General features: G+C 34.7%; 1 protein-coding gene and 2 long non-coding RNA genes across 9 annotated transcripts in view; 2 read left to right on the top strand and 1 right to left on the bottom strand.

The window, feature by feature from the left end:
• Nucleotides 1-4,031: 4,031 nt before the first annotated feature.
• The window catches only part of LOC138129744 (uncharacterized protein in vnfD 5'region-like), a 41,874-nt gene continuing 33,055 nt past the window's right edge, over nt 4,032-12,850 (bottom strand). For 2 of the 6 annotated variants that reach the window (XM_069046042.1, XM_069046044.1), the window contains 2 exons: nt 6,047-6,115; nt 4,032-5,956 (listed from right to left, as the gene is read on the bottom strand). In XM_069046042.1, coding sequence (XP_068902143.1) covers nt 4,115-5,956; nt 6,047-6,115 — 1,911 coding nt within the window. In that variant the 3' untranslated portion in view covers nt 4,032-4,114. Of the gene's footprint in view, nt 5,957-6,046; nt 6,116-6,177; nt 7,399-7,617; nt 7,763-7,911; nt 8,010-8,147; nt 8,256-12,850 lie in introns of those variants that run through there. The other 4 variants (XM_069046046.1, XM_069046047.1, XM_069046045.1 and 1 more) reach the window with 4 other exon arrangements.
• Nucleotides 8,815-10,091, top strand: LOC138129758 (uncharacterized). Of its 2 annotated transcripts, XR_011159367.1 has the most exons (3): nt 8,870-9,427; nt 9,483-9,899; nt 9,957-10,091. It is a non-coding gene; the product is annotated as an uncharacterized lncRNA (long non-coding RNA). The 2 variants fall into 2 exon arrangements; XR_011159366.1 differs by having other exon boundaries at nt 8,815-9,899.
• LOC138129760 (uncharacterized) lies at nt 10,344-11,909 on the top strand. Its single transcript, XR_011159369.1, has 2 exons — nt 10,344-11,155; nt 11,208-11,909. It is a non-coding gene; the product is annotated as an uncharacterized lncRNA (long non-coding RNA).

Genomic DNA, 12,850 nt, shown 5'->3' with positions numbered 1-12,850 from the left:
ATTATTTAATAAACACTTGCCGCAGGAGCCTAGGAAGGGCTTTGCCTATTATTGTCGTAGTTTTGTAAATATTCATATGCATTTAATTTTTGTAATGGTGAAAAAATAACTTTAACTTCAACACCTAATTTAAATTGATCTTTACTGAGGCAATTAAAAAAAAAACGATGAAGGCGAACAGACATCATAATTTATGTCCAGAAGAATTTTGCGTTTATTAAGCGGAGTTTTATTTACACACACATTTTTTTTCAAAACTATCCTGGATGCGTTTAGGTATTTATACTAATATGTCAATATGTGTACATATTTACAGAAGATACCGTACACAGTACAATGTAATTAGGTACGAGACAGACATGTAAATTGTAATTTAAGCTGTTATTTGGGTTTGAAGAAAAATAACGTAAACATTTTTTATCAGAAAATATGAAAATAAAATTCGTAATTTTGTGTGGTACGGCCCGGTCGACTCTGCCGCCCCTAACGAGCCGTCACTGAACCTCGTACAGGACCACTATCGCTATGAAGACCAAATCGTGATTAATCTCCAACCAGAACAAAGTCCCATTCCACTACCCAATTTTTATGTTTTCTTGTCCACTCTAAACACGCTGCATGATCAGCTAGTGTTAATAGAGGTGCTATGTATGGACAAAAATTGTCTAAACCAAATCCTTTTGATCGATTTCTTACTGTTTGAACGTGAATTGTTGGTCCACCAGCATGTCGCAAGGCATTTCATACTTGTAACGCTCGATAGAAAGGATGCCTTCTCTTGTTAGAAGCAGATAACGATCGTGTGGAGCTGTTGTACTTCGCAGTCTTTCACTTCTGGGCCGTTATCTACCAGAATTTGTCTCAGCAAACCGATTCCACAGTTTACTTACAATACTCTGGCTAACCCCAAAATTTTGGGCTACTTCTGCTTGGCGGGACCGTCTTCAAGCATTCCAATAGCCCTATTCACTTCAAATTCACTTAAATGCGTACTTAAATGCAATTTTTTTTCCATATTTGGCAAAAACAATACGGTACAACCGTACAGTACACACAAATTGAGATAAATGATTATTCTGTTAAGATCAACATTTTATCGAAAAAGAATTCAGTAAAAAGTGTAACAAAAAAAGAAGTTCTTTTACGCAGATTTGGTACAGAAAACTACCATGATGACGTTGTTATGATTTTTTTTTAATTTTTCTTAATATTTGCTTGAAGGATATATTTCAAATTTTACGCGCGCTAGGTACTACTTTCTCTGCGTAGAATTTAGTGATTTTTATGTCAACCAATCTCTCGCTGGACAAACTATACCAACTTTTTTCATTCGTTGTTTAGCTAAACTCCATCCATTTTCAATATACACAACTAAATCTAGTGATTTTAGTAACTTTTGTGGTGTAACAGGATACAACTTTTTTCTACTGTAAACGCAATGTCAGATAATAATTCAGGTTTGGTATGTATATTTTGAAGGTTATAATGTACGATTATTGTCATTTTTTACAAATCTCTAATCGAGTCCCGCAATCAAGCAAAGTAAACTAGTTTTGAATATTTTACTTAAAATATGGTATTCTACAGGTTAATATTAAATACCGGCATTGAAACCAACAAGTAGGTGTACCTCACGACCTTCTAAATAGTCGAGACGCAAACGCTCTCTCCGGCCTGTTCATTTGAGCAAAATACCATTATGCACTTGTAAGCCGTTTGGCGCTAGTGAACGGGGGATTTGAGTTCGGAACCACGCGATTTGAAACTTGGCTTTCTGTCATTGTGTTGTCACTTTGTCGGATAAAGGCATTTTAATCGAAATTTTCGGTTAGTTAAGCATATTAATTGCATAGATAATCGTTCCTAATATACATATTCTTAAATACAACGAAATTTATGGAGATGTGAGTATGAATTTAATTATTTCACGGAATTCAGTACTTGCTATAATACCCACAACATTGGAAGTAGATGAAGGAAAAGAATATGAAGATTTAAGCAGGCAAAGGAGTGTTTGCGGTTACAGAGAATGTTTCAGTCGGGATCGGTACATTAGCAGCACTATTGGAAAGGCTTGCCTACAACATTATGTTAGTGAAGAATATTTTTCAAATACATTTGAAATTATTGCAAGTCCATTACTGATTAAAAGATTTTTGAAATCCCTACCTGGGCAAATATTTAAACTTTCTGAAGCCAATTCATTAAATGTTTTTGTCTTTTTATAATCCTTACACGTCTCCAAATAGCATTTTACATGTCATCTTTTTGACATTTAACGTTTCGCGCCAATTTCGGCGCCGGCAAAGTAGCGCCAAACGGCGAACGCCGAAAACTGGCAAATGAACAGGCCGGAGAGAGTCAAGCGTCAAGCGTCTCGACTATTTAGAAGGTCGTGGTGTACCTTAATAAACATAAACAGACTTTAACGAAAAGATTTCAGAGCAGGACACAGAGTGGAAGCATGATACATTCAAAATGAATAGTGCTCAGGAGCAGACCCTCTCAAGTCAAGCCTGAAGACCGGCGGTCTTGTAATTAAAAAAAGCGCACAACGGCGCAAATATTTCTTCACTGTTCCATCGTGCCGTTTCCATTCTGTGCCTGTGCCCCCGATCCAGAAATTACTCCGTATTTTTCCTTCAGATATCTGTAGGAGACTGAACCCCCGAAAACAACCCCAAATATCAGAATCATGAGAACAATAGGATTTTTCGCTCTATGCCCAGGCCGCTATAGACACTCGGACTATCTAGCAGGTCGTGATTTAAACCAACCTGAATTAACCCAAGATACCTACCTTGTCCGTGTTAACCCACATAAGTCGTCTTCTAATTCTCACAAATAGTAAATATCATTTCCAACATAAAAACACATGCCCTTTCAACTGGTAATGTCAAATTTCCATGTCACCTCATTATTTCTTCGAGCAACCCCCACCCTCTTCCACCCCTCGTAGTCGGATTGACACCAAACTCTATTCGGTAGTCACTATTACAGAGTTATTTCCAATGGCAAGATCCGAGATTATTTTGTTAAAAGTTTCAGCAGTTATCGCCGTCGATCTATGAAGACGTAAATAACTTTATAAGTCCGCCATATTGGCAAAATCCGCAAATGATAATAGTATATTATGTTATGAGGAGCAAAAATGAAGTTTTATGTGCTGCGGCTGGTAGATTGGCTGCCGAACGCAGTGAGGCAGACAAACCAGCCAAAGCACATAAAACCATTTTTACTCCGAATAACATATACTATTTTTTCTTCAAACCTTCATAACAAATTATTTAAGACATGTTAAGAAACCAGGTAGGAATTTCAAATGATTTAGCTAGTTTACTTTACTGCCGCTCATCAGCGGAGATAATAACTTCACGGACGCCCTCAGCGGTGATAATAACTTTATCTGCCGCTCTCAGCGGAGATAATAACTTTATCTGCCACTCGTCAGCTCGTTAGATGCCATGACAATGAAGTGACACTTTAGCATGTTCCCTTATTATTTTTTCTACCTACCACCACCCTCTTCCACCCCCCGTGATCCGATTGACACCAAAAGCTTTTCAACTCGAGAGACCATGAGTAAGTTTGTGTTGGTCAAATTTGAAAGCAATCGGTCAAAGCGTTTTTGAGTAATCGTGGGAGAACGAAAAGTGGGACAGACAGACGCACAGACAGACATCATTCTAAAAACTTCATTAACGTGTTCAGGGGACCTCAAAACGTAAAGATCTGATGAAATTAGCAATTCGAAATTTTGGACCGATCACAATAACTTACCTACCTTTGGTCGGGTAAGTTAAAAATAATTCTATTTAAACCATAAAAATAAAAATTAATTATCCTAATACGAACAAACCGAAAGATTCCTCTAAATCCATAAAATTCTCTTCACCCACTATCTATGATATTAAAAATAACCTTACCACCAACTAAAGGAACACCAGAAACTCCCAAAGTTGCCTAAAGCTAAATTCACAACACAGACTCATGCAGTTCTATTGTGTTTATAAAAATTGAAACGCTAAAAACACCATTAAAATTATTGTATTCATTTAACAACGGTAATACAATGGCAATACAAATAAAAAAAGACGTCTGTACCATCAAAAGTCTATTCATGGCTGGTAACAGTTTCTGGAGGTGAATCGCCAATAGTGTAAGTCAGACTAACTTTCCCTTCTTTAGTCATATGCAAACCCATAAGAATTTTCTTTGTGACATTTTTGTAGTTGTCGAAGCTTGATTCATACTGTCGCGTTCTAATTTGAGAAAGAGCGGCCGCTGATGATTGGTCAGCAAATTTTAATTCCACAATCAAGCCAGCTTCATTCAAAATCATATGCAAATCAAGATGAGGAGGTCTTCCTTGAGATTTTGTTCGGGAGATGCTTAGTTCACTGCGAACTATATAATCTTTAACATTATATGCCAAAACAAAGAGAATACTATGAAATTCGTCCTCGTTTTGGGGCATTATGGCTCCATCAAACAATTTAGAGACAGCCTTTGCATATTCTTTAAATACATTTTTGTCTTCTCTTGTTAGCACTGATTCTAATGCAGCCAAATAACCCTCAATATTTTCATCTAAAAGCTGGTGTTTCTGTGAAAACAATTCTACATCATAACATTTTCCACGCAACAACATCCTAATTTCTTCATTTGGAATCCGAATGGTGATTCTTTGATTCTCAGGGCTAGTGCGTAAAACATTCAAGTATCCATTTTCGGTCAAAAGTTGGAGGAAAAGATGTGCATCTGACATATGTATAGATTTAAGTTCTTGATGAACCAAGTTTAGTAAGTCAATTATGTCTTCTTTCGCAAATTTTTGAATGGCCTTTATTTCGATCTCTTCTCCATCAATAAGATATTCAATCAATTTACGAATGGGATTATATCCAAACAGATGTTTTAGGTGAGTGATGCAGGCCGAGTCAACCCAGTAATTGTCAAAGCATGGTTTCTTCATTTCGTGACTTGTGCTCAAATATTTTAAAACTGAATAACAGCTATAAATGGCATAGTCCCCTTCATCATCCACTAATTTATAACCATTGTACCACTTTTTTACTTGGTCATTATTAAAAGTAGCAAATTCTTCTTTTTCAAACAGACTCTTCACTTCTGTATCTGTAAATCCAAAATAAGGAGCAAATCTACGTTGTCTCAAAAACTGATAATACTGGATGTTGTTCGCGTCGCTAGATAAAACTTGTTCTGCGACGGGGACACAGGCATTTATTAACCCTCTGTTGAGATGTTTGTTGTTTTTGAACGTAATGGACATGAGGCGACCGATAACATAGATGGTTTCGTCCAGAACATCATTCTTTGAAGTTGATTGCTTGACGATGATGTTCATGATAGGAGAATCGAATTCATCGATTAATACATAAACGAGTTTGTTATGGTACACATGTAAACAGTGAGATAAGAGCTTCAATCCGTCGATCACATCACCTCGACTTAAATTTTCAGAAGTTTTCCAATACTTCTCAAATTCTTCAATACAGTCCACAACCTCCAATTTCGTATCTGACCAAGAATATTTTCCATCGATCTTTTTCACAAGATACTTATGTTCATTAAATGCACAGTGAATGACATCCTTTAATGATTGAAAAAGTCCATCTTCAGTTTCACCAGTGATATTTCTAAAGTCCACGTGTATGACAGGATTCTCTTGGCAGTACTTATAAAAAAAAAACCTTTCCTCTTTCCATATTTTTAACTGATTGTCTTGGAAGAGTTTTTTGTTCCCTGTTAGGAATTCTTTCACCATGTCCATGTTTGTTGATTTCCCAAAGCGGCGAGGCGCCAAAGTTACTATCACTTTATGTGCTTCAAGAAAGGCTTTAATAAATAGCGTCTTATCCACAAAGGCAGCAACGTGTATGATTTCACTAAATGATTGTGTGGACAAATTACATATTTTCTTTGGTGATGTGCTCTGAAAAGATAAAAACATAATATATCACATAACCGTGCAAGAACAGAAATGCTACATAAACAGGTATGAGACTACATTTATTAAACTTGCCTTTCTTTGTACCTCATTTGCACTTCCTCCTTCCATTCTTGCTCGTTTTTCTAGATGATAACTCATCGGCTAGAAACAATAAGAATAATGTAAAACAATCTGGAGACCTAAACATAATACAAAAAATGTACAGTTGGTTGCAGAAAAAACGGAAAATGAAATTTTTTATAGTGTGAACAAAATCTGATGATATTGACAGTTTTCAAAAAATTAATGTAATTTTTTTTTTTTTTACCAAAATGCTTCATTTATCTGAAACAGACAGAGCTATCATCGCCGGCCATTTAGAAAATGATAGAAAAATTACGGATCTAGATGCAGAATTTGGAGTAGTAAAAAGTACAGTGACAAGAAATTCTAACCTCGCCGACCTGTCGACAGTTTTACATTAACAAAATTTTAAGGAAAAACGTCAACATAGTTTTTGACATTTTCCGTTTTTTTTTTTGCAACCAACTGTATTATTTTTTTAATAAGCACAAGGTCAGGGAAGTATGAAATAAAATCAACATTTATTAATGTCATGCCATTTTGGGCTTACATAAGTCCTAATATAAACTGTATAGTGTGGGTATAACAGCATAATACGTAATTTACATCAACACATGAACAAAAAAAACGCCAAATAACAACAGACAAAAGCTTAACAATAAAAACACCTTTCCAGCATCCACAACCCCGGTGAAGCTTTTTTTATATACTTGTATACATCAACGGTACTGAACATGGAATAATTAGAGTCCGCAATCTGGCTTATGAATAGATTACCTATCAATAATACAAATTTAAAACAAGCTTTAGGAATTGATAATTCTCTTTATAATTGTTTTCACGTTTTTTTTTTTTTATTTTTTTTCAACACAAGGAATTCCTTCCTCAGAGAAAATTGGCATAAAATCATAATTAAATTTAATATCATGACTTATATTACCTTTTGTTTTTACAAATAAAGTAAAAAACATGTTATTCATATCATTTACTCCCTCATTACAATTATGTTTTTTTCTTATATTGTTTTTGCTTTTTTTTAGTAAATCAGGCATAATTTCTCGATTTATTAAATTAGAATAATTATATTTTGTCCATGAAGTGATAAATTAGTCAAAATCGACAAAATGGATTAACTGCGAGTTTTGAAGATTTTTCCGATTGTGATTTCGTTTGTCAACATTTTAAAAATCATTAACTCTTTACCATACTAAACTAAACATAACAGAGTCGCCCAATCTTTGTAACATCAATGGCATATTATATTTAATGATTAATTTTTTTTTTTTTGAATAAATTTAAAAATGACCAATACTAAAGAGAACAAAATTGTAGCAGAATATTATACACAATTTAAAAATAGTTACAAATCTTTTACTCAAGACTTATTTATTTGTATTTAATAAGAGAAAATTCACAATTAAGATCACGTGACGCCAATTTTAATTATACCATTATACTTTGTGCAGTAGCCCCTCTACCACCCACTGTTCCTAAACAAAGTTAATAAAAGAAAAGCACCAAACACAAACTAAACCAGAGAAACAGATCAATTAACAACCGTATTGGAATCATACACATACATCACCATATCACCATTAATATCTGGCAACAATGCAGAGCATTTCTACATCAACGGGGCTGCGCGTGTGAGATGCGCAGTTTGGGCGACGTAAACTACAAGATTACCCGATTTTAATAATTGTAACCAAGGTTTTAAGCTCTCTTTAATTTTAAACTACGACGGTGAGATTGGCCATTACAGTCCTTTTTTTTTTTCATAAACAATTGTCAGTGTCAAAATCAGAAAAAAATTTCGTTGTATGGCGTTAACAAGCGTTTATTGAAGAATTTTATGAACAAGGTGTATTGCTCACCTCAAATTGGGGTACGCGGTACGTAATGTAGATCTAATTTCTTAATTTTCCATTTTAAAGCGATACGAACTACTTTTACACCCGATTTTGACACTGACAATTGTTTAGGTATAATAGGTATAAAAAAAAGACTTTAATTTTCGACACAACCTTTGAAAATGAACGGGTAATTGTTCACTTTAACTACTTCTGGAATTTCCGCGTTTTTTCTGGCTAGACAGCCTCAGGACACTGACCTCTATAACATGGACTGCGTGTGCAGTGGTCCCTGCACGATATACATCTTCCTTCTATCATGGGTCCCTGCCACAGTAAAAGTGAAGCTACAAAGTCGGCCATCTTTGTAGTCTCACATTGGAAACTTTTAGTTTTACACCAAAATACTGTTGGCAGCAGATTTAGTGACATCATTCTGTCACTCGTTCTGTTGAGTTCCCTGATTTCTTATTTGTGATTTTATTCGTGATTTCTGTAAATTTGGTCACAAAAACATGGATGAGTTATATTTAAATCGTCTCCATCAACGAGCACGACCACACCTGTCAACGTCAAATGTCAGTGAAAAGCAGGACAGGATTCAGTTAACTGGACAAAAAGAAAGTTACTAAAAATTGAGACTAGCAATATGGCCGACTTTCTGCTTCAGTTTTGAAACATAGCATCCTCGGTCCATGTTATAGAGGTCAGTGCCTCAGGACGTCCTCCTACATCGTTTCCCATCAGTCAAACCTTGTGCAAATGAAAATTTTCCTTACCCTCTAGTTATACTAAGACTTGGCGCGACCTTGAAATACAACAAGAGATTAAAAAAAGGCATTTGCACAAGATTTCAATGGTGGGACACGATCTAGGAGGACCCTCTGGGGCTGTCTAGCCAGAAAAAACGCGAAAATTCCAGAAGTAGTTAAAGTGAACAATTACCAATGATGTACCAAACAGCAAACACTATTAAAACATTAATAAATAACAACACACGCCACAGGCCGCTTGCTGCACAGAACGGCCCATACAGGGGGTATTCCACAGAACACTTACTCTTAAGAAGTGAAAACTCCCTATGTTTGAACTGGAGGCACAACGTCAGCGCCTCCTCGTGTCGTCGTGGCAGTACTAACGCTCAAAGCGGCAAATTTAAATGGATTCTTTATTTGATTGTTAACATAAAGTTAACTTTTAATCAAAATTATTAATTTGATTTCATCGAACAAGAGTAGTTTACCAATGTTCGGTACAATCAAATTAATAATTTCAGTTAAAAGCACAAAAATAAAACTGTCACTATAAATGAAAGATGAATGTACAGTACAAAAATAAACATTTATTATAAAATATTTCAAAGTAACAAAATATGATGTATAAAAAGAAATCTTATAAAATATGGGTTTTACCATTAAAGAGAAGGCATTTTTATTACATTATTTTCGAAAGAGGGTGAAACAAGAAAGTGAAGACTGGCCTTACTTTGTACCCCCTTACACTGAAGAATTTCAAGCCAGACAGACGTCCGAACCTGATGGTATTGGTTATCAACAAGTTTATCAATGTCTTAAAATTATAGTGCCTAATTTTAGCGAATCATAATCCATCATTAAGAAGAAGTCAGGTCAGTCCTTAGTTCAAATTTTAGAAATGGTGCAAAATGTTCGACAAATTATCAAGGAACATCCCTCAACTTCCATAAGGCGTTTAAGACAGCAAGTTAAATTGAGTTATGGCAGTTATTGCAAAAATTTTGAAGGAGGATATTAATTTGTTTCCCTTGTGTGTTGCAAGAAATAAAACCCATACATTACCTTAAACAAATTTTCATCATAAATGAATTTTGGCAATCCATTTCACCTGACAGCTTCATAAGTGTTTTTGGAAAACATGAGGGGCGAGTTTGACTCTTTCTGGACCACAATGGAGAACATTTAGAGCAGTTTTTTTGAACTTATTTTTTGACCTTGGAGTAATTTAAATGTTTTAAACTGCTAGAAAAGATACGAGTAAGTTCTCAATTAACCAAAAATGAGAGAATAATAATTTTAGCACTTTTCTTACAGAAAACAACAAAACAAAGAATTATGAAAAATAATTACTTTTAAAATTTTGTAACCAAAGATTACGTGCCTTATGAAGGAATTTTATGTAACTGTGTGTTTTTTCCTTAATCAGTAATAAATAATAATTAATAATAACTTTCTTTTAAATCCATTATTCATGAATTACAAAAATTTATAAAGGCAATTAATAATAGATTTTTGAGAGGTAGGCAACCAACAAAACGAGTGTGCACAGCAACTAAAGTTGACTCAAGTTGCAAAAAACCATTTTGCATTTGCAATTACTTTAAAACTGTACTTATATGGAAAATATTCAATCCAAACTATGATTTTCTGGTCCCCTTGTGCCTTTATTTGGTTAGAAAATATTGAAAAAAGGCTGTTGCAAAAAACCAATTTGGATTTGCAACAGCAATTTTATGGCATTAGTCGTTTGAAATTACTTTAAAACTGTACTTATATGGAAAATATTCAACCCAAACTATGATTTTCTGGTCCCTTTCTGCCCTTATCTGGTTCAAAAATATGAAAAAAATGCTGTTGCAAATGACAAGTGGTTTTTTGCAACTTGAGTCAACATTATGGTAATTTTGTAGTTTACGTCGCCCAAACTGCGCATCTCATACGCGCAGCCCCATAGACTCTGCATTGTTGCCAGATGATAATTAGAATTGAGCGCGTCTTTTAGTTGGATGTGTACGACTCCGATACGTTTGTTAATTGATCTGTTTCCCTGGTTTAGTTTGTGTTTGGTGCTTTTTTTAACTTTGTTTCGAAACAATGGGTGGTAGAGGAGCTTCTGGATAGAGTATAATTGTATAATTAAAATCACCGTCACGTGATCTTAATTGTGAATTTTCTCTTATTCGATACAAATAAATAAGTCTGGCAACGCTGTACACATTTAGCATGGTGCGCGAAGCGATGCACAGTTTGGGCGACGTAAACTACAAGATTACCCAACTATATATAAAAGTGTCTGATTAATATACGACGTACGTTTCGATAAAATAAAAAATGAGGTAGCACTCTTGATTTGGTTTCTTGTTGTTGTTGATCACTTTGTATTCACAAGCTGTCAACACGAAATCAACTTAACCTCATTTATGCTTCGAAGCCCTGTTTTGTTGTTTCTTGCGTTCCTGATCTGCTTATTGTTTAAAAAAAAAGCTTTTTTCAAAGCTAGATAACTTCCAGTGGTATTACAAAGGTATTGTCTTATTGGTTTTTATAACCTCTCAAATATTTTAGAAGTAATTGCTAAAATGGTGTTCACACTTGAACAAAATAAGTTCCTTATGATGTCTTGTTACCGCAACAGTGTTAACAGAGACGAGGAATGGACATACAACCGTCAAGCTTGCAAAGAAGAATTTTTAGCTAAGTACCTGCACCAAAATGTTTTAGAAAAGTGCCTCACGGCTCACATATATCGAATTTTTAATCATTTTGTTCCTACTGGTAGTGTTGAAAAGGGGAAATCGTCAGGTCATCCCAAGGTGATGGAAAATGTAGTTGAAAATATACGAGATCATTTAGAAGCACATCCGAGAACTTATTAGACTGTCTCGTCAAATTGCAGTACTTACATGCCATAAAGTTGTTAGAGGAGAACTTGCATTTACATCCATACAACTGTACAATAGCTCCTCCGTAATGATCCTGAAAGCTGCATAAATTATTGTAATTGGTTTCAGAATAATCTGTTCACCTGACTTTTCTGTGTTCAGCTATGTGAAAAGTGAAGTGTATAAATGAGAAATTAATAATTTAAACGAGTTAATAGAAGAGATTACCATCTGCTGTCGTAACATCAAGAGAGTGAGAAGATATTCAGAGCAAAATGGAGGACACTTCGAACCATTCCTATAATTTATATTGTTACTTTTTTAACTGAATCATTGATGTTATTCACCTTCTTAAGTGTTTAATAAATACATAATTTGTTGAGAGTGTTGAGACTTATCAATAATGCATTTCATTGATTTATTTTTATTTAATTTGTCAAGCTACGCAATAGGCAACCAGTAAAACCAGTTTGTTCTGGGGTTGCATATCGTGGATCAGGCTAATATTATCGATTTCTGGTGAAGAGTCGGCACACAATCAAAGCCTACTTGGATCCCACAATCATTTATAGACACTTTGTAGTTTCACAAGCGATTTACAAATAACTATATATGTTTTGCTATACTTTTTTCTTAAAACAAAAAAGATGTAGGGCCGCGAATACCAAACTGAATCACCCGGTATATCAATGCTTATCAGTAGTTTTTTTATTGTGAAAATACAGTGGCGGCCAAAATAAAGTAGGACAAGTCTTATTAAGAAATTTAGCCAAAATTGAGTTTTGTAAACCGGGATTACTATAATAAATAAATAAATATTTTCATAGTAACCATAGAAAGGGCAAGCAAATTTACATTAGCGAAAAAACATTGTCCTACTTTATTTTGGCCGCCACTGTATATACAGCGCATTTTTTTTAACTGTTGCCATAGGGAATTGCATGGTAAAACTTATACCCCCTGTTGATGAAAATATTCAAACCATTTTTGGAACAAAGTTGGAAGATTTTTTAAACTATCGGAAAGATTACAATTCAATATCCTAAACTGTCGAAAAAGTTGTGAAAAAAATATTTCTAGCGGGCCGGAATAATAGTACGTCGAGCGGCCGCCAGAATAGCGTCCCTGTCGGCTCAACCCATAGATATATGCTCAACCAGTACCTGACTATCTCCACTTTCGACACTTTCATTTAAAAAATAGCGAGGTCTCCTGGAGGCTATGATTAAATTAGCTTTTGGAAGGCAGAACATGTAAACATTTATTTATTAAAAAAAACAAACCGTTAACCAGAAATTATTAAAGGAAATGTTCAGTGTTTTCCTT

The sequence above is a fragment of the Tenebrio molitor genome, chromosome 4 (genome assembly GCF_963966145.1).
Source record: "Tenebrio molitor chromosome 4, icTenMoli1.1, whole genome shotgun sequence".
NCBI lineage: Eukaryota > Metazoa > Arthropoda > Insecta > Coleoptera > Tenebrionidae > Tenebrio > Tenebrio molitor.
Note: the sequence above shows the minus strand (reverse complement) of the source record. Positions and strands in the feature narration are given on the sequence as shown.